Source organism: Rhyacophila brunnea, unplaced genomic scaffold (genome assembly GCF_057557595.1).
Source record: "Rhyacophila brunnea isolate RB1 unplaced genomic scaffold, BYU_Rbru_1.0 scaffold_10, whole genome shotgun sequence".
Classification (NCBI taxonomy): Eukaryota; Metazoa; Arthropoda; class Insecta; order Trichoptera; family Rhyacophilidae; genus Rhyacophila; species Rhyacophila brunnea.
The window spans coordinates 5,570,970-5,594,746 of NW_028232752.1; the positions used below are offsets into that span (position 1 = coordinate 5,570,970).

The following is a 23,777-nucleotide window of genomic DNA, read 5'->3' on the forward strand; positions in this document are numbered from 1 at the left end:
ACTCCGGGCCCCTCCTAAGCCCAGGCCCCCAGGCCAAAGCCCTGTCAACTCCCCCTTATGGGGGCCATGAGGCCAATCACTTGCAAGATAGAAAAACAATGTTGAAGAATACCTTAATTTGGCAAGTCTGATCTTGTATGCCGCGTATCTCGCCAGTGTCTCATCTACGTGAGACACCCACGCGTCGTAGGATTTATGTAGGACATCCTGGTATTTGGCGGCCCTAAAAAAAGATTATGGTGATATAAGAAAACTACACTAGAAAATCCATATCGACAGACTTCCATAACAATAAAATCCTCAGCGATTATAAAGCATCAAATTTATTTTAGAAATTCATAATAATTACGGAGTTAAATAATAGGATATTATTTCTTTACAACGATTTTTATGCTTGGAAGAGCTACTCATGACTCTTGGATAAGAAATTTTAATCCTGATCATTTGAGTTGAATAAAATGGTGCTAAATAGCACTGTGCATTGTGCCAAATGCAAGGGATTGCAGGATTTTGAGTAGACGTTTGAGTTTTATCGTTTACTCTCTTTAATCTCTGCCATAGATAGAATGCATATTGCATGGGCCCATCAGTCAAAATATAGAAGTCGCATTTTATTATTATTTTTATATCTTGGAACCACCTGCAGATTCGAGTCATAATATTAACAATAAGGATAATCAGATTTCAACCTGGCGGAGCGCTTCTCCAGCTTTGACAGCTTGAGTTCCATCTGCTCCTTCTGGAATGCCTCGTCACTCCGTTGTACGGGCGGCAAAACTTCATGTCTAAAGAATAAAAATAAGTAAGTAAACAGAAAAATCTCGTCGGATGGATATTCTGGCTCCAGGTGTTTGGCCAGCGTCTGGGTGTTTCAATTTTGATGCTGTGGTATAGGGCGTATTTCAGTGTGAAGATCTGCCTCCCTCTGTCGTTGTCCAAAAGTTCGACCCGGACAAGAGGCGTCGGTTGCTGATTCCAGCGAGTCATTCTCCGGACACTGACAATAGGGAGGCCTCTTCGAAGTAGGTCATTGGTGATGTCGGTGACGGGAGTACCAAATGGAAAGCCCCTTATCACGACTGCGAATTGGTCGTTTTCGCTATTGGTATAAGCGGATGGGTCTACTTTCTTGTTTGGCGTGGCTGTAGGTATATGGTGAGTGTGATTCTGGCTTCTTTCGGTACGTGCGTAGTTTCGTGGTGGCTTGGTATTGAGCGCCATCTGTCTCAGAGTAGTCAGTTCTTCATCCTCTGCGTCGACAGCCTTCATGTCCGTGCGTTATGGTTGCGCTGTGCGGATATAGTTTGCATTATGGGGCAAATCATGAAGGCTGTCAGCAAGAGATTGTGTAGGTTAACGCAATCTCGTAGAGTGAGCATCTTGATTTTCGAGAGGCTGTCCAGCTCGATGTGATTCTGTAATTCACATTTCCTCCTGAAGGAGCTATGACAGAATTGGCACTCATGCGGTCGAAGGTTTCTGTGGTGCCGCTCTTTGTGCAGCTTTAGTTCGTACGGGTGCCAAAATCCAGTCTGCATACCACGCACAGGGTATTTGCTTGCTTAGGATATTTGCAATAATTTTCTGGGGCGGTAGTTATACTTAGTCAAGCAATTATAAAATAAGTAACAAAATTATGCATGACCATGCAAAAAATATTATACCAACAAAAAATTTGAATAAGTGAGTAATTGAGCGGCATCGGTCACACTCAAAGTCGTGCTTCGTTTTGATATGTCGTCGCAATATTTGCACTGTTTAGATGTTCTCGCTCTTCGTGAAGCTTCAGCTCGAATGGGTGCTGGAAATTCATTTCGCACATCCCGCATGCCCGATATTTATTTCCGTAGTGGTCTCCTTGTGATGTTTTGGGTCGTCTAGTTTAGTTTCGGTTTGCGTCTGAGTCGGGGCAGGATGTCCGGTCGGGTCAGCGTGTTTGTCTTGTACTGGTAAGTCTATTTTTTGCTCGTCCGTTAGGTTTGCGTGACTGTTTGAGTATGTTTCAGTCCTCTTCTCTTTTTCCCGGAGGGCAGCTCGTTTGTTTTTGTCAAGCATGTAAACCATGTCGTTGTAGTCTGTGGTTTTGCTTATGGGGCCTTGCCGTTGTTGCTTCGTGGTTTTAATTGTCATAGGTTCAGTGTAGTCTGTCGGGCTGTCAGGTTTCAGTATGTCTGTGTGGTGTCCAAGAGCTTCTGGTAGTGTTTCATCTGTTTGAGCTATATGTTGTGCATGGTTCAGGGGCTCAGTGTTGCAGCGGGCGGGATGAGCGGTATGTTCACGGCTGCGGGATGTATGGGCGGTGTAATTCTGTGTAGAGTGGGTAATTTTATGGCTCTTATTGCACTTCTGGCTCCAGGTGTTTGGCCAGCGTCCGGGTGTTTCAATTTTGATGCTGTGGTATAGGGCGTATTTCAGTGTGAAGATCTGCCTCCCTCTGTCGTTGTCCAAAAGTTCGACCCGGACAAGAGGCGTCGGTTGCTGATTCCAGCGAGTCATTCTCCGGACACTGACAATAGGGAGGCCTCTTCGAAGTAGGTCATTGGTGATGTCGGTGACGGGAGTACCAAATGGAAAGCCCCTTATCACGACTGCGAATTGGTCGTTTTCGCTATTGGTATAAGCGGATGGGTCTACTTTCTTGTTTGGCGTGGCTGTAGGTATATGGTGAGTGTGATTCTGGCTTCTTTCGGTACGTGCGTAGTTTCGTGGTGGCTTGGTATTGAGCGCCATCTGTCTCAGAGTAGTCAGTTCTTCATCCTCTGCGTCGACAGCCTTCATGTCCGTGCGTTATGGTTGCGCTGTGCGGATATAGTTTGCATTATGGGGCAAATCATGAAGGCTGTCAGCAAGAGATTGTGTAGGTTAACGCAATCTCGTAGAGTGAGCATCTTGATTTTCGAGAGGCTGTCCAGCTCGATGTGATTCTGTAATTCACATTTCCTCCTGAAGGAGCTATGACAGAATTGGCACTCATGCGGTCGAAGGTTTCTGTGGTGCCGCTCTTTGTGCAGCTTTAGTTCATATGGGTGCAAAAATCCAGTCTGCATACCACGCACAGGGTATTTGCTTGCTTAGGATATTTGCAATAATTTTCTGGGGCGGTAGTTATACTTAGTCAAGCAATTATAAAATAAGTAACAAAATTATGCATGACCATGCAAAAAATATTATACCAACAAAAAATTTGAATAAGTGAGTAATTGAGCGGCATCGGTCACACTCAAAGTCGTGCTTCGTTTTGATATGTCGTCGCAATATTTGCACTGTTTAGATGTTCTCGCTCTTCGTGAAGCTTCAGCTCGAATGGGTGCTGGAAATTCATTTCGCACATCCCGCATGCCCGATATTTATTTCCGTAGTGGTCTCCTTGTGATGTTTTGGGTCGTCTAGTTTAGTTTCGGTTTGCGTCTGAGTCGGGGCAGGATGTCCGGTCGGGTCAGCGTGTTTGTCTTGTACTGGTAAGTCTATTTTTTGCTCGTCCGTTAGGTTTGCGTGACTGTTTGAGTATGTTTCAGTCCTCTTCTCTTTTTCCCGGAGGGCAGCTCGTTTGTTTTTGTCAAGCATGTAAACCATGTCGTTGTAGTCTGTGGTTTTGCTTATGGGGCCTTGCCGTTGTTGCTTCGTGGTTTTAATTGTCATAGGTTCAGTGTAGTCTGTCGGGCTGTCAGGTTTCAGTATGTCTGTGTGGTGTCCAAGAGCTTCTGGTAGTGTTTCATCTGTTTGAGCTATATGTTGTGCATGGTTCAGGGGCTCAGTGTTGCAGCGGGCGGGATGAGCGGTATGTTCACGGCTGCGGGATGTATGGGCGGTGTAATTCTGTGTAGAGTGGGTAATTTTATGGCTCTTATTGCACTTCTGGCTCCAGGTGTTTGGCCAGCGTCCGGGTGTTTCAATTTTGATGCTGTGGTATAGGGCGTATTTCAGTGTGAAGATCTGCCTCCCTCTGTCGTTGTCCAAAAGTTCGACCCGGACAAGAGGCGTCGGTTGCTGATTCCAGCGAGTCATTCTCCGGACACTGACAATAGGGAGGCCTCTTCGAAGTAGGTCATTGGTGATGTCGGTGACGGGAGTACCAAATGGAAAGCCCCTTATCACGACTGCGAATTGGTCGTTTTCGCTATTGGTATAAGCGGATGGGTCTACTTTCTTGTTTGGCGTGGCTGTAGGTATATGGTGAGTGTGATTCTGGCTTCTTTCGGTACGTGCGTAGTTTCGTGGTGGCTTGGTATTGAGCGCCATCTGTCTCAGAGTAGTCAGTTCTTCATCCTCTGCGTCGACAGCCTTCATGTCCGTGCGTTATGGTTGCGCTGTGCGGATATAGTTTGCATTATGGGGCAAATCATGAAGGCTGTCAGCAAGAGATTGTGTAGGTTAACGCAATCTCGTAGAGTGAGCATCTTGATTTTCGAGAGGCTGTCCAGCTCGATGTGATTCTGTAATTCACATTTCCTCCTGAAGGAGCTATGACAGAATTGGCACTCATGCGGTCGAAGGTTTCTGTGGTGCCGCTCTTTGTGCAGCTTTAGTTCATATGGGTGCAAAAATCCAGTCTGCATACCACGCACAGGGTATTTGCTTGCTTAGGATATTTGCAATAATTTTCTGGGGCGGTAGTTATACTTAGTCAAGCAATTATAAAATAAGTAACAAAATTATGCATGACCATGCAAAAAATATTATACCAACAAAAAATTTGAATAAGTGAGTAATTGAGCGGCATCGGTCACACTCAAAGTCGTGCTTCGTTTTTATGTGTTGTCGCAATATTTGCACTGTTTAGATGTTCTCGCTCTTCGTGAAGCTTCAGCTCGAATGGGTGCTGGAAATTCATTCCGCACATCCCGCATGCCCGATATTTATTTCCGTAGTGGTCTCCTTGTGATGTTTTGGGTCGTCTAGTTTAGTTTAGGTTTGCGTCTGAGTCGGGGCAGGATGTCCGGTCGGGTCAGCGTGTTTGTCTTGTACTGGTAAGTCTATTTTTTGCTCGTCCGTTAGGTTTGCGTGACTGTTTGAGTATGTTTCAGTCCTCTTCTCTTTTTCCCGGAGGGCAGCTCGATTGTTTTTGTCAAGCATGTAAACCATGTCGTTGTAGTCTGTGGTTTTGCTTATGGGGCCTTGCCGTTGTTGCTTCGTAGTTTTAATTGTCATAGGTTCAGTGTAGTCTGTCGGGCTGTCAGGTTTCAGTATGTCTGTGTGGTGTCCAAGAGCTTCTGGTAGTGTTTCATCTGTTTGAGCTATATGTTGTGCATGGTTCAGGGGCTCAGTGTTGCAGCGGGCGGGATGAGCGGTATGTTCACGGCTGCGGGATGTATGGGCGGTGTAATTCTGTGTAGAGTGGGTAATTTTATGGCTCTTATTGCACTTATGCAGACGGTTGATGTGTGCCCTTAGACCACGTGCAGTGGTGTACAACTGGCGACACGTGGGGCACTCAACGCCTGGGCCATGAATTTGAGTGTGTTCGTTGAGGTTCGACCGTGTTCTATACGAGTGCCTGCATATCATGCACTCGTACGGTCGAACCTCCGGGTGTTGTTCACTCTCGTGCCTTATCAACTCCCATATGTGATTGAATACTACGTACAAAACAAACTTGGCAAGTGCCCCGTCAAAAATGACGAGGTGCATCTTTTGCACTTATGGTTGTGCAAACGTTTTATGTGCACTTTTAACTGCTTCGGGGTGCTATATTTTTTACCGCAGGTGGGACAACTTACATCGGCCTCATGTATTTTTTGATGCCAATGCACGACGCCATCTGTGGTCGGTGGCATCGTGTGCCACCAACTCTTCGTTCGTCAAAAATGACGTCGTTCATCGTCTGCATTTATGGTTATGCAGACGGTTGATGTGTTGTGCCCTTAGACCACGTGCAGTGGTGTACAACTGGCGACACGTGGGGCACTCAACGCCTGGGCCATGAATTTGAGTGTGTTCGTTGAGGTTCGACCGTGTTCTATACGAGTGCCTGCATATCATGCACTCGTACGGTCGAACCTCCGGGTGTTGTTCACTCTCGTGCCTTATCAACTCCCATATGTGATTGAATACTACGTACAAAACAAACTTGGCAAGTGCCCCGTCAAAAATGACGAGGTGCATCTTTTGCACTTATGGTTGTGCAAACGTTTTATGTGCACTTTTAACTGCTTCGGGGTGCTATATTTTTTACCGCAGGTGGGACAAGTTACATCGGCCTCATGTATTTTTTGATGCCAATGCACGACGCCATCTGTGGTCGGTGGCATCGTGTGCCACCAACTCTTCGTTCGTCAAAAATGACGTCGTTCATCGTCTGCATTTATGGTTATGCAGACGGTTGATGTGTTGTGCCCTTAGACCACGTGCAGTGGTGTACAACTGGCGACACGTGGGGCACTCAACGCCTGGGCCATGAATTTGAGTGTGTTCGTTGAGGTTCGACCGTGTTCTATACGAGTGCCTGCATATCATGCACTCGTACGGTCGAACCTCCGGGTGTTGTTCACTCTCGTGCCTTATCAACTCCCATATGTGATTGAATACTACGTACAAAACAAACTTGGCAAGTGCCCCGTCAAAAATGACGAGGTGCATCTTTTGCACTTATGGTTGTGCAAACGTTTTATGTGCACTTTTAACTGCTTCGGGGTGCTATATTTTTTACCGCAGGTGGGACAAGTTACATCGGCCTCATGTATTTTTTGATGCCAATGCACGACGCCATCTGTGGTCGGTGGCATCGTGTGCCACCAACTCTTCGTTCGTCAAAAATGACGTCGTTCATCGTCTGCATTTATGGTTATGCAGACGGTTGATGTGTTGTGCCCTTAGACCACGTGCAGTGGTGTACAACTGGCGACACGTGGGGCACTCAACGCCTGGGCCATGAATTTGAGTGTGTTCGTTGAGGTTCGACCGTGTTCTATACGAGTGCCTGCATATCATGCACTCGTACGGTCGAACCTCCGGGTGTTGTTCACTCTCGTGCCTTATCAACTCCCATATGTGATTGAATACTACGTACAAAACAAACTTGGCAAGTGCCCCGTCAAAAATGACGAGGTGCATCTTTTGCACTTATGGTTGTGCAAACGTTTTATGTGCACTTTTAACTGCTTCGGGGTGCTATATTTTTTACCGCAGGTGGGACAAGTTACATCGGCCTCATGTATTTTTTGATGCTCCCGAAGCTACGACCGCGTTTTGAATGAATAATTACAAGTCGCGCACTGGTGCGGTCGGACCGACGGGTGTGCTTCGCCCTCGTGCTTAATGAGGTCCCACAGATGGTCAAAGTATAGCAGGCACACTTTGCATGTGCCCCGTGGCAAATCATTCCTGGTAAACAAAAGAAAACACCATTAAAATTAAGAGTTGAATTGTCTAAGTAAGTAGGTACTAGAATCTACTAAGCTATAATTTCTAATCCTATCTGTGTTGAGTGGCATCGTGCGCCACCAACTCTCCAATCGTCAAGAATGACGTCGTGCATCGTTTGCATATGTGATTATGCAAACGTTTCACGTGTGCCTTTAGTTGTTTAGGTGTGCTATACAGTTTGGCACACGTGGTGCACATAACATCTGGCTCGTGGGTTAGCGGTGCTCCCTAAGGCACGACCGTGTTTTGTACGAGTGATGACAAGTCATGCACTCGTACGGTCGGAGCTGCGGGTGTTCTTCGCTCTCGTGCCTCGTTAACTCCCAAAGATGGTTGAAAAATAATAAGCACACTTTACACGTGCCGCGTGGCAAACCATTCCTGGTAAACAAAAGAAAACACCATTAAAATTAAGAGTTGAATTGTCTAACTAGAATCTACTAAGCTATAATTTCTAATCCTAATGCACGATGCCATCTGTGTTGAGTGGCATCGTGCGCCACCAACTCCCCAATCGTAAAGAATGACGTCGTGCATCGTTTGCATGTGTGATTGTGCAAACGTTTTATGTGTGCCTTTAGTTGTTTGGGAGTACTGTACATTTTGGCACACAGGGAATCATTCCAGAGCGCCATCTCCAGTTTTTCAGTAATTTTATACCTGTTAATACCTACCACTGAATTTCCACCAGCAGATTCTGAATCAGTAATAAATTGTCACAAATTCAATTCGCCACATAATATGATATAAGGAATTTTTTAGCTGAATTAGTTTGAATATTTTCATGCGCGGATAATGCAATGAATACAATGTTTTTTATTACAGATTTTATATATTCTATAGATGTTTCGTCTACCAGTAGTCCAATGCAGTGACAGTAAAATTTCTTTAATCTTTTGTCTATCTGCGAAAAACATTTCCATTTTGTAACAGAAGACATAAAATGATTCCTATCAATTCGAATGAAACACTTCGGCCTCTCACATTGTTTGTTTGACAGATATCTTATACTTTTTTTTTTAATGTATTCTTTAATATCATTACAGTCAATTGATAACTGAATTTATTAGCGCGGAAGATGCATCAAGTCTAGTCTCATCCGGTATTGCAGCACCTGATTTAATCCATTGCTCTAACCAAAAAGTAATGGAAAGTGTGTCGTGTGCTTGTGAGATCATTTGGATTACAGGGGTACTGTTAATATTATTAACTTTTATCACACCTACATATAATTTTTTTTTTTTTTTTTAAATATTTTTTATAAAAGTCCATTTGTGATATTGTCCAATAGTGGACAAAAAGGGGATCAAGTCCACAATTATGGATGGCACCTAAGAATGGCAATGTATATTTCATTTGCCAGATTGATAGCAGCACATTGCTGTGCAGTTGATTATCAGTAGCTATTTCATATCTTACTTGACGGTAAATATGTTGGGGGTTCTAAATCACCATAAGCGATTGTATTGTTCACCAACTGTCTTTTATACACAACTGCTGATTGATGAGTCAATTCCTTCGCCGCTTCAATCCTTTTGATTCCTGATAAGTGCCTTTTCGATTGTTGTGTATGTTTCAAATTATCATCGTAACCTGTGATTACACATGAAATTATTTTGCCACCATCATAGTTCTTATTGTTTTCTTTTATTACACATTTTAAGTAAGCACCACATTCTTTGCATTTTGCTTCGCAACGAAAACTAAAAGCACCTGTTCGAAATACCCAAATACAATTAATTTTATTGTGTTTGTAAATTTCGTCGTTGAGAACGTGCGTCCAAACTCCTTTCGGTGGTACAGTACGCGTTCGAAATTTTAAATTGGGACGATTAGGTTCATTCCTTATTGCAAAAATTTTATGGGGTCTGATCTGTTCCCACACATCCGATGATAATTTTAATTCAAATTTTAATGATTCCGAATCTGAATAAGTACTGTTTTCGACTGGGGCCAACCGTTTTTTGGAAACGTGTTCACTGTACTGACCTCCCAATTGAACAAATAATGGAGTTATTTTTTCTCAACAAATTATATATAGCTTTTGTAGACAATTTAAAGTTCTATTTTCAGGCTTAATTCAAAATTTCTACATTACCTACCTTTTTTATTCTTCTATGTAATCGTATCCTTCCTTACATATTTTCCGATGAAAACGCTTAATCTAATGATCCTTCCAGGTAGTTACCGACCTACTCGCAACTCCTCGACCCGGGTAATAAACTCGTGGACTGAGGTAGTGCCATCGAAGGAGACGTTGTATGATTTAAGATTTGTTTCTTTAGGAGTAGCATTGCAATGTATCGGGACTTGGGGAGTACTATTTGCGTTAAATGAGCCAACTGACGACCTGGCTCCAAAACCTGCCTTCCAGGCCGAGGCTTGTAATCTCATTTCCGCTAATGACCTTGAAGGAGTAATCCCTCTTTTTAATAGTGCTATTTCTAATTCTGGCTTATTCCAAGTCTCTTCAAAATCGAACGGAGTGTTAATTAACTCTTGACGCGTCGAGATCCATATTGTTGTTTTTTAACATTACATGGTTATATAAGAAAACAAACTAGAAACGCAAGAACTAGATGGTTTAAAACAAACCTGAAATGAGAACAGCTATAACACTAGAGAACAGATTGAAATATGTAATCTGTTTCCGCACAACTACAGATTGGAGCGGGACAACTGATCAAAAAAGACACTTGACATTCGATGGCAATACACTATATCTACCCATCCAATTACCAAAGGAAATATATGAAAAACTTTACTGTCCAATGTCCAAAAGAAGGTGGAAACCACTTAAAAGACTGATTAATTGTTCACTACACGCAAAAAATGGGTCCAGCAGAATTTGTGTGAGTGATGTGGAAACGTGTCCGCTCTAGACTCCGGCTCAGAGAGTGCTGTGAAAGAGGGTGTGTGGTAGAATAAGTGAAAAAAGGTCGACCTTACGCGGATGTTAACGAAGATCCGAAGTTAACAACAAACAGTTGGAAACTAATCTTCTTTGTGTGCCATATCCATTATCAGATTTCGGCGATGAATTTGGCCATTTGGCCCCTGTCCGTCGCTGCTCTGAATAGGGATGGAGTGCTGAGCTCGAACCAGTCCCTGAGGTTTTTGAGCCAGGACGTTCTTCTTCTACCAGGGCCGCGCTTACCGGAGATCTTCCCTTGAATGATGAGATGTAGAAGGCGATACTTCTCGGGATGCCGCATGATGTGGCCAAAGTATGCCAGTTTCCTGGTTTTTATTAGTTTGACTATTTCTTTGGTCTTTTTCATCCTTGACATCACCTCGACATTTGTAACTTTGTCCTTCCAGCTGATACGAAGCATGCGCCTATACACCCACATTTCAAAAGCTCCAAGTTTTTTGAGAATCGTTTCTTTGAGCGTCCAAGCCTCTACTCCATATAAGAGGACCGAGAAGACGTAGCATCTCACCATTCTAGTTCTGATTCCCAGGTGTATATCATGGCTACATAATACTTTTTTTGGACGAGTAAACGCCACCCTGGCTTTCTCGATTCGGCATCTCAATTCCGTGGTATGGTTCCAGTCGTCATCCAGAGTGCAACCCAAGTATATAATGGAATGTGTTCTCTCTAATGGGACTCCATTCACTGTGCACGTTCTGTCATCTATATGGGACTTACTTACACTCATGTATTTTGTCTTTTTAATGTTCAGATTGAGACCGTATTTATCACAGGCCTCCGTTACCTTGTTAATGAGAGTTTGTAAGCCTTCTCGACTGTCTGCGATGAGCACTGTGTCATCTGCATACCGCAAGTTATTGACAAGGACTCAATTTACTTTGATCCCTTCTTTTGATCCCAGCAGTGCTTCGTCAAAAATCTTTTCAGAATATATGTTGAAGATCATTGGGGATAGTATGCAGCCTTGTCTCACTCCTCTTTGAATTTCGATGCTTTCTGTCATTTTGTTGCTGACTTTAATGGTGGCTTTCTGTTGCCGGTAAAGGTTTGCAATAAGCTGTAGGTCTTTATCGTCAAGTCGATTTTCGAAGTCAATGAAACATAAGAAAACGTTCGTGTTAATGTCGCCGCATTATTGTATGAGAATTTGGATACTAAAAGAGCTTCTCTGGTCCCTAGGCCATTGCGAAAGCCAAATTGTGTTGAGCTTATATGTTGTTCCAGTTTTTTATACATTCGGTTATGAAGTACGCGCAGGAATATTTACTCATTAAGCTGATCATTCGGTGTTCACTACATTCTTTGGCATTGGTTCTTTTAGGTATTGCAATAAATGTGGACTTAAGCCAATCGGATGGTATGACTCCCTGGTCGTAGATAGAATTAAAGAGTTTGACCATGAGCTGTATTCCATTTTCTCTCAAAAGCTTTAGGATTTCTGCTGGAATTTCATCAGGGCCTGTAGCCTTTCTGGTTTTGGCGTTGTCAATGGCACTTTCAACTTCTTTTTTCAGTATGGGAGGTCCAGTTGCGGCAACTTTCACCCCGTGATCAGTGGGTCGTTCATCGTTGAGGAGTTCTTCTACGTATTGTTTCCACCTGGTTAACTTCTCGTTGATATCAAGGATGATGTTGCCGTCGCCGTCATTTAGACTGTTGGTACCTGTATAACGGCAAATACCTGCCATTTCTTTAACTTTTTTATGTAAGTGAAACATGTCATAGTTCTTGTCATACATTTCTATTTCTGTACATTCTTTGGTGAACCGTTCGGCTTTTGCTAGACGTATTTTCTTTCTCGGCTCTCTGTGTAGTTCTTTGTATTTAGTATCATTTCTGTTCTTATAACGCCTTCTTACTTCCATAAGATCTAAAATATCATTTGTCATCCAAGTTTGCTTTTTAGCAGGTCGGTCAGATTTTAATTTTGATCTTATAATATTATTAGTTATTGTTTTAAATTCAGTCCATTTTTCCTCGATTTCGAGTTCCGGTTGGATTTTTTCGATCTCGTTCTCCAGTGATTCGCTGACTTCTTGTCTTATTTGATTGATTTTTAATTTATCAATGTCAATTCTTGTTGGTTGCTCTGACTTGGATATTTTCTTGAAGCGAATTCGTATCTCTGCCAAAAGTAAGTTGTGGTCCGAATTCACATCTGCACCGGGGAAAGTTTTTACGCTTTTTACAGTGTTTTTATATCTTTGCCTTATCATGAAGTAGTCGATTTGATTTCTAATAATATTAAGCTGGGAGTCCGTAGGTGATTTCCATGTATATAAACGTCGTTTTGGCAGTTTGAAAAACGTATTCATTATTGCCAATTCGTTTTCCATGCAGAACTGTATAAGTTCATTGCCTCTTTCGTTCCTGGTACCCAATCCGAAATTCCCGACAATGCATCTGTCCTTGCCATATCCCACTTTCGCGTTGAGATCCCCCATTACAACCGTTATATCCCCGTTCTTTAGTTGTTTCATCAGATGGCTCAGTTCTTGGTAAAAATTTTCAATCATCTCCTCACAGCCTGCAGTAGGTGCGTAAACTTGTATAATATTCATATTGATTGGATCACCTTGTATTTGCAATAAAGCTATACAGTCTGAGATCGGCGTGAAATCAAGAACAGATCTAGCCACTTCTTTACTAACTATCATTCCCACACCATTTCGATGGTGTGGACCGTCTTCTCCGGTATAGAATATGTTATGGTCATCTATGGTGCATTTGCCCGACTTTGGCCATCGCATTTCGCTAATTCCGAGTATGGGGATATTAAGTCTTTTCATTTCTTTAATTGTATTATGAATTTTTCCTGGTTGGAACATGCTTCTGACGTTCCAGGTTCCAATTTTCAAAGAAGATTTCCTATTGAATTTGAGTGTAGCCGACCGGGAGATTCTTCACACCCCTGCCCATTAAGCCCGTACTCGGGGCCGTTGTATTTATCAGCCATATTCATTTTCCTGGGAAAAATACTCCAGTGGTTTTCCCGTGCCTTCTGGAGGAATATTTATCGACTTTCCAGTCTAGATCTGCCGTATTTTGTTTTCTTTAACAGGATCACCTCGTGAAGGATGTGGTAACTGTGCCACACGCGGACGGTCTTGGAAACTAATATCTGTGAAAAAATAGGTGAGTTGATCAGGGATCATACCTCATCAACTCCCCACGGAAATAATTTTACAACCAGATTAGTGGTGCCTTAACAAGATACATAAAAAAATATGAAGCGGTACGCAATGTACTCAGAAAGAATCCAACGTCTACTGCCGTCCAGCGTTATTGGCGAAAGGTCGTGTGTTTAAGTGACGCGTATGTAGTGTAACTGACGCTAACTGGCTAAATGAAATACTGAATAAACCGTTGTTCCGAGCAAATACTCATTCCTTCCGGCCAGCGTCACCCCCCAAATCGAAATTTGGTTGTCAATAACAAGCAGGCGAACAATTACAAACCCCTTGTTATCAATTGTAATCACAATAGAAAAAATAAGGAGGTGGCAATCACTCGAGTGTAATGATTACGTCATCCGGAGTAAAGCCGCCGAAAACAACAAGAACCGCTTCCAGAACAATTAAATAAAATTAGAAAAAAATTTGCTACTGAGAACTAATACAAGATAATATTGAAAATATTGCTTACTAAAACGTATGTTAATAAAAATGGGTGTAGAAAAAAAATTTAGCAATGACCAAGAAATAAAACTACCTCAAAGTACCTAAATGAGCCGTCAAAATTTGCTAATGATTAACTCGTCTACGAGTATGATGAACAGAAAAAAATATCCTCTCAGTGGTAACCACTACCGCCTAATCGCCTATCGTAAAAAACGTGTGATAGGACAATAAGATAAGACAGAAGCCAAAAAAAATTTAACCTCACCAGAATAATATGAAATATTAATGTATAAACGTTTCTAAAATAGTCGGTAAATATTTTCAGTAAATAAATTATGAATGCCTAAATAGTTTTCAATAGATAAATTCTCCACATTTAAATCAACAATTAATAAATTGGCAATAAAATTTCATTTTGATAAATAATCGAATCAGTGGGTCTATTCTATACTTATCGAACACTAAAGTGACAAATAGTATCAAACTTAGGGTAGGTTTGTATCAAAATATTAGCACTTATTGTAACAATTACACGAAGTTGGTTTTTATTGTTGCAATAAGTGCGATATTTTAACAGCAGCAAGATAGGTGCTGTCAAAATATAGCACTTATTGCAACAATAAAAACCAACTTCATGTAATTGTTACAATAAGTGCTAATATTTTGATACAAACCTACCCTAAGTTTGATAATATTTATCACTTTATCACTTTAGCGGTCGATAAGTATAGAATAGACCCACAGATATAATTTGTAACAATCCCAACCAGTGGAAAGAAGAAGGAGAGAAAGAAGGAGAAGTGGAAAGAGAGAAAGAAGAACGAATTGAATATGATTTGGTAAACTGTAGAAAAATAAACGTGACGTGTTGCCAGCTTACTGACTTTGAATCGCCTCAGTGTGACATGTGTAACATGACACTGTTTCTCTTTAGTCGGAACTGTCCAAATTACCTTCAAGGGGCAATCAAATGAAACTCATCAGAAGTTAAGATATTGTTTATATTTCCCACAGAAGTTCACATTGTTATTACACACAGAAGTTTGGTTTTAGTACTTAATTTAATTTCTAAAGTATGTTTATTCAGTTTAATATTATAAACTTATTTTAGTTAAAAAAACACAACTGTTCAGGAGAAGGAAAAAACTGATTTATTCAACAATGACTCACGTTTTTTTCAAAGTAAGTAAACTGAAAATTAGATCCTTACTTCGGGTTCAGTATAAATGATAATTTAATACAATATTCAGCACTTTGGTCGTAATATTTGCTGATTTTATTTGGGTCTTTTAATCCGCTTTGTGGTTGGGGCAGCACGTAGCGGATTGTAAGTACGTGTATTTTAGACAGCGCATTTTACACCGGGTTTTTATAATGATAATTCCATAATTTAATGATGTTTGACTTTATGCGTAAAACATCTTTAACAAAGCCAATAGTCTGTTTTGAACAAACCTTCATCTTCCCAACCAAAACTTGACATATAAATAAGTAATTATCAAGTGAAGGGGGAATAAAAATATGTGTTCAGAGTAGGATGGATAAATAATTAAACAAATTTGACAAATGACGTTTTATTTATCGAAATAAGAAAAAAATGGTAACTAGTATTACAAACCAAGTAATATTCTTAAGCAACACAAGATAGGTACATAATAATACAATAATAATCATCTTAACATTTTAACAAAACAAATCAACCTCTTAATAATGCCTATTAATAAACAGTCATAATGCCTACCTACTAGTAAACTAAACTTTATTCTTATTTATTCTTATAGCTATAGTTATATTTTAAAAAAATAAAAAAAGGTAAGTAGGTAGGTACCTAAGTAATTAACAAAATTAGTATTTGAGATTATCGTAAAAGAAATGATAATCTCGATGCATATATAACTTTAGGGATTGTAATTGTTCAAACTTCGACTTGCCAATTTTTTTCGGTTCTGTGTATATTGGTCGTGGTATTGTGTATAAATCCTGCTTCCTCGTTTGAGGCAGTAGTGTCCAGTTATCAATATGTCGGAGTTTGTACATGACCTCCCCGTGTTTGTACAGCAACCCTCTGATCTGTGTTACTGTAGGATCTCCAACTTTTTTGCCCGGTCGAATGGTGCTGTAATTACTGGGCAGTGTATCGTAAGCCTTAAAAAAATTATAATCTAGATGATTTATGATGTAAGGTTTGGATGGTCTAGCTTTCCTCATACGGTCCACGTAATCCGTAGGGGAGTATAATGGAGGAGTGCACAGTTTTTCCAAGGTCGAGTGGACACTATCTACCTCCATCATCGTGTGCCCCTTTTCTAAAATAAGTTGCTCTAATTCTATATTCATATTTTTTGATATATCTGCCAGAGCACTGCAGAGGAATTTATTTTTGTTTTGGTGAGCGCAGCCGTCCGATATTAAAGGGATTTTTTTAAATCCTTTAAGAATTTCTCCTTCTATAAAGTCAATAATGCAAGAAACAAACTCATTCGCTGATACACCTCCATCACCTTCATGCCAAACGTACAGAAAAACATCTTTTGTGTTGTTTTTATAGATAGTGAAATCGTGTAATTGCAGTTTCTGCTTATAATACTGAGAGGAAACTAAAAGTTTCGGACAAAGCTGTGTCCTCTGAAGATCCATTGTTGCGACTAAATGTTGATCAGAGCAGGATGCAATAGCCAGCTTCTTTGCATCTCTTGCCTCATTTTTCTTACTTAAGTGAATTTGGTATTCTTCTTCACTTAGATTTCCTTCCTTGTAAGACACACATGTGTCGCATTGATCCTTGCGTGGTTTAAAGATCGATATTTTGTTAATTTCTAAAATTACACAAAATTTCTTTCGTTGGACGGGAGTTATGTCACTTTCTGTACACCATAACTTATAAATTGTATGCATTTCTGATTTATATTTAAATGAATCTTCCACGTATGTTCTTGAACTAGTTGAGCTGCAATAATGGCTCAAAACTTTAGGCAGTAGATCTAACCACCGTTTAACGGATTCGGACTTCAAAGGCTTTGATACAAGACGATTTCGCTTCCTAGCTGTTTGAGTCACATCTTCGTTATCTATCTGCATTGACGATGTCCATTGGGTGAACGTATCTTTCGTGATATCTAGTGTAGCGTTAAAAAAATCTCTGCATACTCTAACCTTTTCACCATTAAGTTTGGGTAAGAAGCAGTCGACCCCAATATTTCGCTTCAAAGCACCAATACCGACTGATTGTTGTCGCCTCTTGATTACTCCTCTGATATTTATGAGTCCGAAAATATAGGCTTTCTTAGCTTCCCAAGTTGACAAGCTCCAGAAATAGTTGAACACGTCTAGACGAGCTTGCTCATTTACTAATCCGCACAGAAGATGCATACAAGCCATTATGATTGCATGGTGTTTCTCTTCTTTTTCTCTGTGCTCTATTAACATTAATTTTACGCCCACTAACTGTTTTAGTACCGCTATATTTTCTCCAAGCACTCGTAATTTTTTGTTCACCTTTCGTTTATCCTTAATGTTTGGTTCATTAGTCAATAAATTGTCGTCTGAGTTAGAGGTATAATCAACCCATTCAAATTGTCCCGTTATGTGATTTAATATAAACCTATGATTATTTGTGCTAAGTTTATCCTGATCACTTTTGTCATATGAATTTGAAACTGTATCTCGTTCAAACAGCCCCGTTTCAGGATTGAGTATGAGTTTCGTGTTGTCGACATCATTATCCATAGACATGAGTACAACCGAGGATGAATAATTCTCGACATATTTCTCCAAAAGTGTTTCACTATTGTCAAAATCATGTGACACGTTCGGATCCATATTTTCTAGATCATGGAAATCAGTGAAATCGGAATTATTTATGCCAAGGGGAATCGGTATATCATCTATGAAGTCCATATCAATTATTGGTTGTAGCGTTTTAACTGGTTGGGTATTACTAATGATGCTTGCTTGAATTTCTTCGAGTTTAGCATGATGATGATCGTTCAGAACCATGTTCACCGATCGTTGAGCTCTAGAGGATCTCATCTTTTGTGCGGGCGGGTATGTTACCTGTTAAAACCAAAAAAAAATAAGTTCATTAATAAGTCTCAAACTAATAAATAAGCCTCGATCATAAAAAAATGCCCCAAACATTAAGAAGTATTTAAAATATGGAAATTACCTATAGATATAATTAAGCATATCACGCAAAATAAAGTTAAGGAAATTTGTATAATATTTTGAAGGTAAATAGTGTGATGATGTATTAGAATTTATCTAGCAGACTATTATTTTGTATTAATTTAAAGATAACAAATAAAGTACTATGCACATTCAATATGCACCGAATTCCTGGTTTATGCCAATAATGTTTAAGCAATTACCCTATGGCCTATTATATTCATAATATACTTGCGAAAGTTATGTAGGTATTAATTTAACAATAATATACATACCTACTATAATAATAGCACATATTGTATTCATAAGTAAGTTTGCTAAAGTACATGTACTGGAAGGAGTTACATTAAGAGGACGCTCTACAGAATCGGCCTTGAGAATTGAAAATATGATTTTTTTACATGTGGTCCATAATAACTGGTCTACTAGTTAATATAAAAAGGTTGCCGCCAATGTTTGTCTCAATAAACTCCCTACAAGTGAAGTGAAGCTATGGGGTGACCAAAAAATAGTACTTTCTAATAAAATTTATTTTCTAATAAATTTACTAATAACATTTAATGTTACTAAATTCAATATGTTTATCAGTTCTTTGGTGGGAAGTATTGCAACTGATATGATGGATATGATAACTTTTTTGATTATGTGTTGGCCACGATATAAACTTAATAATATATTAATAACTTTTTAACCTGAAATTGTCCGACAACTAAACATACGAAGGATGTTGACATACATATCAACCTACATTTTTATTTCATGTGCTATCCAAAAAACATTACTAATGAATAGTGCTTATTTGTAATGTTTAGGACCTACATATTAAAAATAATAGGTATTGTTTAATTCTAATGCATATTTTTTAAAACGTAGAATTTACTGTCTGCCTATAAAAAGAAAGTGACTTTTTATTGCCTGCGCAACTTCACTTTTATACTAGTGAAACAAGTGGTAGGTAAAGCCAATGGGCGAAATTATATATTATATTAAGAGTGCCTAAAAATAATTATTAACATACAGTCACTAGACACATTATTTTTTTATTAATCCATCGGACTGGCGGGCATATAAAAAATGACTATAAAAAATGACTGTCACTAGAAAAAGTGTCTGACAGGGCTGCCGACGCAATTAATTATATTGTACTTTTTAAATTTAATTTATAATATATTTTATTTAAGTTTTGTGCATCTAATGCCGGGTCCACACTGGCGCAAAACAATGTCGCGCGACAACCTCGATAAATTTTACGATAATTATCATAATGGCTTAAAAATTTTTACGATAATTATCATACTTATCGTAAAATTTAACGAGGTTGCCGGCAACATGTTGCCAATTTGGACCCGGCATAATATCCACTGTGGTTCACGTAGTGGCATGTACCTGTTTTTCTGGGGTCAACTAATTCAAAAAGTAAACACCCATAATAGAATTTTTCCAGTTTTGGTTGCATTATATTCCAACTCATTTCCGATATTATTAATGGAAATTTCTCGGTGTACATAGTAAACAAACCTACGAATAAAAAAAGACATTAAGGAACACAGTGATTCATCGCAGTAAAAACTGGCAACCAAAATGGATTATATTATATTCCATCGTATTATTTTCTCGAAATCATAAAGATACTATAATAGTATTTGAGTATCAACCTATGTTCAATTTGAATTGGGTTATAATAATAATATACCCGTAGATATATCAATAGTATGTTTGCCACGATATCCACCCAAGTTATCAGTATGTACTTGCACAGGTTTGATTAAAAACTATGATGAAATTAACATTTTACAAATATTATATTATTTTGACAGCCCTGTTTTCTGATCAGCGGACACGTGCAGGTGGTGTTTATCAAATAATAATGCAAGATTGTCCACAATAATAATAATGTAGAAGGTCGACAATAGTAATAATACTAATAATAATGTTTTTTTTTTAAATAAAATCTCTGATGATTAGTGATTTTTGCCAAAAGATCGATTTAAATTAAAGTGCATACGACGCCGAGGTCGATTTCATACTAAATTATATTTGAATACAAATTATAATAAACAGTAAAGTTGTATTACTTACCAGGCTTTTAAAATTAACGCCCTTCTTTCAGTAAACAATAATTATGAGTGTAATGTAAATTCACACTGTTTTTATAGCTTAAATATTATTTTTCGGCGAACGTAAATAATCAACTATAATGCACTAGTGCTGCAAGTACAGAAAAGATATGAGTTCCCTGGCTGCAAATCACAACAAGACTGACCATAAAACGCGCGTTCTGAAGCAAGACTCGGCACGCAAACTCCGGTATGTGTCATTAACAGGCGCAATAGTAAGTTTTTTCCTTTAGTTTAAAATGCAATATGTGAACGGACTCTTCATAGAGTATTTTGCAAGCCATTTTTTAAATGAAAATACATAGCTTGTTTTGAATTTTTCTAAACTAGCTTTGATATTAGAAAACGGGTTTTACAGGCCTATCCGCTGTGTGTTGTTCTATCACATAGGGTAAAATACCAATTTTCGCAAAAAAATGTTTGTCGGATTTTGCAGGCGCAACGACGATATCCAGGTAATATATTCATTTTTATATTAAATTGACACATAATATTATTTGCCAACTTCTGTGGGTCTATTCTATACTTATCGAACACTAAATTGATAAATAGTATCAAACTTAGGGTAGGTTTGTATCAAAATATTAGCACTTATTGTAACAATTACACGAAGCCGGTTTTTATTGTTGCAATAAGTGCGATATTTTAACAGCAGCAAGATATGTGCTGTTAAAATATAGCACTTATTGCAACAATAAAAACCGGCTTCGTGTAATTGTTACAATAAGTGCTAATATTTTGATACAAACCTACCCTAAGTTTGATAATATTTTTCACTTTATCACTTTAGCGGTCGATAAGCATAGAATAGACCCACTGGTATTAACTTATTTTAATTTATATCAATTAATATGTAATATTTATTTACTAACTTATTGTACTCAAAGTAATTTAAACTATTCTGTCAGTGAGACAGGTGACAGAGACACATTGTTTATATTACGATCACTAATAAAGTGAGGAACAGGACCTATTTGGGAACCTCTGGTCTAGTATTACTTTTATTTCCAACTCAATTCGTCGGAATCGACTTAAGTAGAATTTGATTCATTAAGAAATAAATTTTTAGAACTCCTGTTGAGAACCTTTGGTTTAACGTTATCCACTTTTAAAATTAATAATAATTGATTATTTAGTATTATTTTTATAGTAGGTATATTAATTTTGAAACTCTTATTTGTCAAAGTGACGTTTCTGTGTTTTCGTTTTGAGGAATTCAAAACGGCCGCCTATTAATTGGTTCAAGAAAACGTCCACTCCACTCCATTGAAACATTTAAAATTCCTGAGATCGTTTTCTCACACGTGTGCGCGCAGCAAATCGACAACTTCGTATGGGAAAGATATTTCTCGCGTCACGAGAGTAATTTTTACAAGCAAGGTGCGTAGACTCTACACCTGTTTTTCTTTCTTTCTTGGAGGCAACCGGATCCCGTAGCTCCGCCATATACACTCTATAGATAGTATTTAGCAGCCTTCCAGGACGCCAGAATCCGGTTGGCTTGAAGAACAAGCAAGCCAGGTTGAAATATTTTTCTGGCAACCACAGTACGTGGCCGAGAGTGTGATGAGAGACTGCTTTGTGGTTTCTCTTATCTCCTCGTTGCTTCTAAAGTCATAAACGAACTCACCAAATAGACTACTCCGTTAATCATGCATTTGGTCATTGGGATATGTAAGTATTTGCTGGTTGGGAAGTCTACGGGAAAGAACTCGCCGGGTAGATGTGGCATTGCTCTGAGCCTTCGTACGGTGCCATGATTCGCTACCGTAAAGCAGAGCACTGTTAGAATGTAAGCGTCGAATAGGCGGCATTTGGTTTTGTACAATCGTGAGTTCCAGACACTCCGCATCGAGTTGAATCTCCATCCATTCCCATTCGGATAGCGAGCTCTTTCTGCAAAATGCCATCTCCCGTCATGTGTACCCTCAGGTATTTAAAGCTGTCGACGCTCTCGATGTTTTGCCCCTCGCTAATTAGAGGGAAATCTGGATCAGGACAGGTGCTGTTGCATAAAAGTTGGTTTTCTTCGCGTTCATTTTAAAACTAACGCGAGACGAGTTGTCATGCAACCTGTCGATTGTCTCCTGAATGCCTTCGATTGAGTTGTCGAATAGTATAGCGTCATCGGCATATTCTAGATTGCATAGCTTCATCGTGTGGGTAACAGATATGCCTTGTTCAGGTGGTATTAACCAGACGGTAAAAGGTCTGTAATGTGTTTACCAAGGCAGGATCCTACTGTCTGAGCTCCACCACCAATTACACCTTCCACTCAGACATAGCAATGTTCTTGATCAGTACGTCCCAAGTGTATTCCATTGTTGAACGTTTATAAAATGTTAAATTTGTGAGGATACGTGTGTGAGTAACTGCAACTAGCTTTCGTAAAGCACGAGGGGTAAAAGTCAATACTTGGATATATTATGTTTGTTTTATTAGGGACCACCAATACATAACATTTTTCATTTTCATTTCAATTTATTTTCAGAACTATGTTATAATATTGTTATTATTTAATTTAATTACAAATTCACATTGTATTTTTGTTATTATGTTGTGTATTTATTTGTTTTATTGTAGTATTGTAAAACAATTATTTAATGTGTAAGTATGAATGTTATGTTCGAGGGATGATTTTTTTTTTAACAACTGTTCTTAAAACATTTTTATAGTTTGAAAAATTTACTAAAATTGACAAATATAACAAAATGTAATTTTTCTTTTATTGATGAAAGAAGTAGCGATCAAATATTATTTTTGTATTTAATTTTTAAAAATAATATCACATGCATATTATGTGAAGACACGTTAAAATAATGATGTGTCATTGATCTGTTAAAATAATTTGTGAAACGCCTAATACCATGTTTACACGTGCTTGGATTTACTGCTGACAGTGCATATTATCGCGGCCATAACAAGAAAATACACATATTATCGTGCAAGTTGCAAGATTGCACGCATATGGACCAAAAAAGTTCAGCAGCTTCTGAAATTTTATGTGACAGTTGGAAGTTGTGCGATATCTGCGCCTGCGCAGTGGAACAATAGTGGCGAACCGGCCGGAAAAAAAACTCACTAATCCTTGAAGAATGAAATTAGAGAGACAGTCAACAATTTTACGTGTAAACAGTTATCGCGATATTTGAATTTATACATTATCGGTGCCAGTAAATCCATGCACGTGTACAGGCACTATAAGTCACATTAATATTATTCCAAAACCTGTGTAAGTGTTTGTTTTGTATTTTAGTTGTATAGAATCAAAAGAAGAATTATCCATAATTCAATCCTATTTAGACCTGTCAATGAAAAATGTTGTATCTTTTATGTAGCAAATTACTGTTTTACTGTGACCTGTCAATGAAAAATGTTGTATCTTTTATGTAGCAAATTACTGTTTTACTGTATTTTTTTCATATTTATAAATTAATTATTTATTCTTGTATGTAATGTTTTCAATTTCATCTTGTCATGTCTGTAAATAATAGATGACATCTATCTGCTTATGGTAAGCATGCAATTAGTTACTTAAATGTTTATGAATGGTTTTGATAGTGATCCATGAATTGT

General features: G+C 38.8%; 2 protein-coding genes across 2 annotated transcripts in view; both read right to left on the reverse strand.

Annotated features, from left to right (window-relative positions):
- LOC147078839 (uncharacterized) overlaps positions 1 to 19,613 on the reverse strand; it is a 28,852-nt gene extending 9,239 nt beyond the window's left edge. Inside the window, exon 1 of the mRNA XM_085950037.1 lies at positions 757 to 19,613. The gene's annotated coding sequence lies outside the window, so the exon portion shown is untranslated. The remainder of the gene's footprint in view (positions 1 to 756) is intronic.
- On the reverse strand, positions 10,386 to 10,808 carry LOC147078840 (uncharacterized). Its single transcript, XM_085955203.1, has one exon. The coding sequence runs from the start codon at positions 10,806 to 10,808 to the stop codon at positions 10,386 to 10,388; it is 423 nt and encodes a 140-aa protein (XP_085811329.1).
- Positions 19,614 to 23,777: the final 4,164 nt, after the last annotated feature.

Bases quoted from the DNA above. Each gene is read 5' to 3' on its own strand.
- LOC147078840 (XM_085955203.1), bottom strand. From the start codon at position 10,808: ATGGTGAGATGCTACGTCTTCTCGGTCCTCTTATATGGAGTAGAGGCT.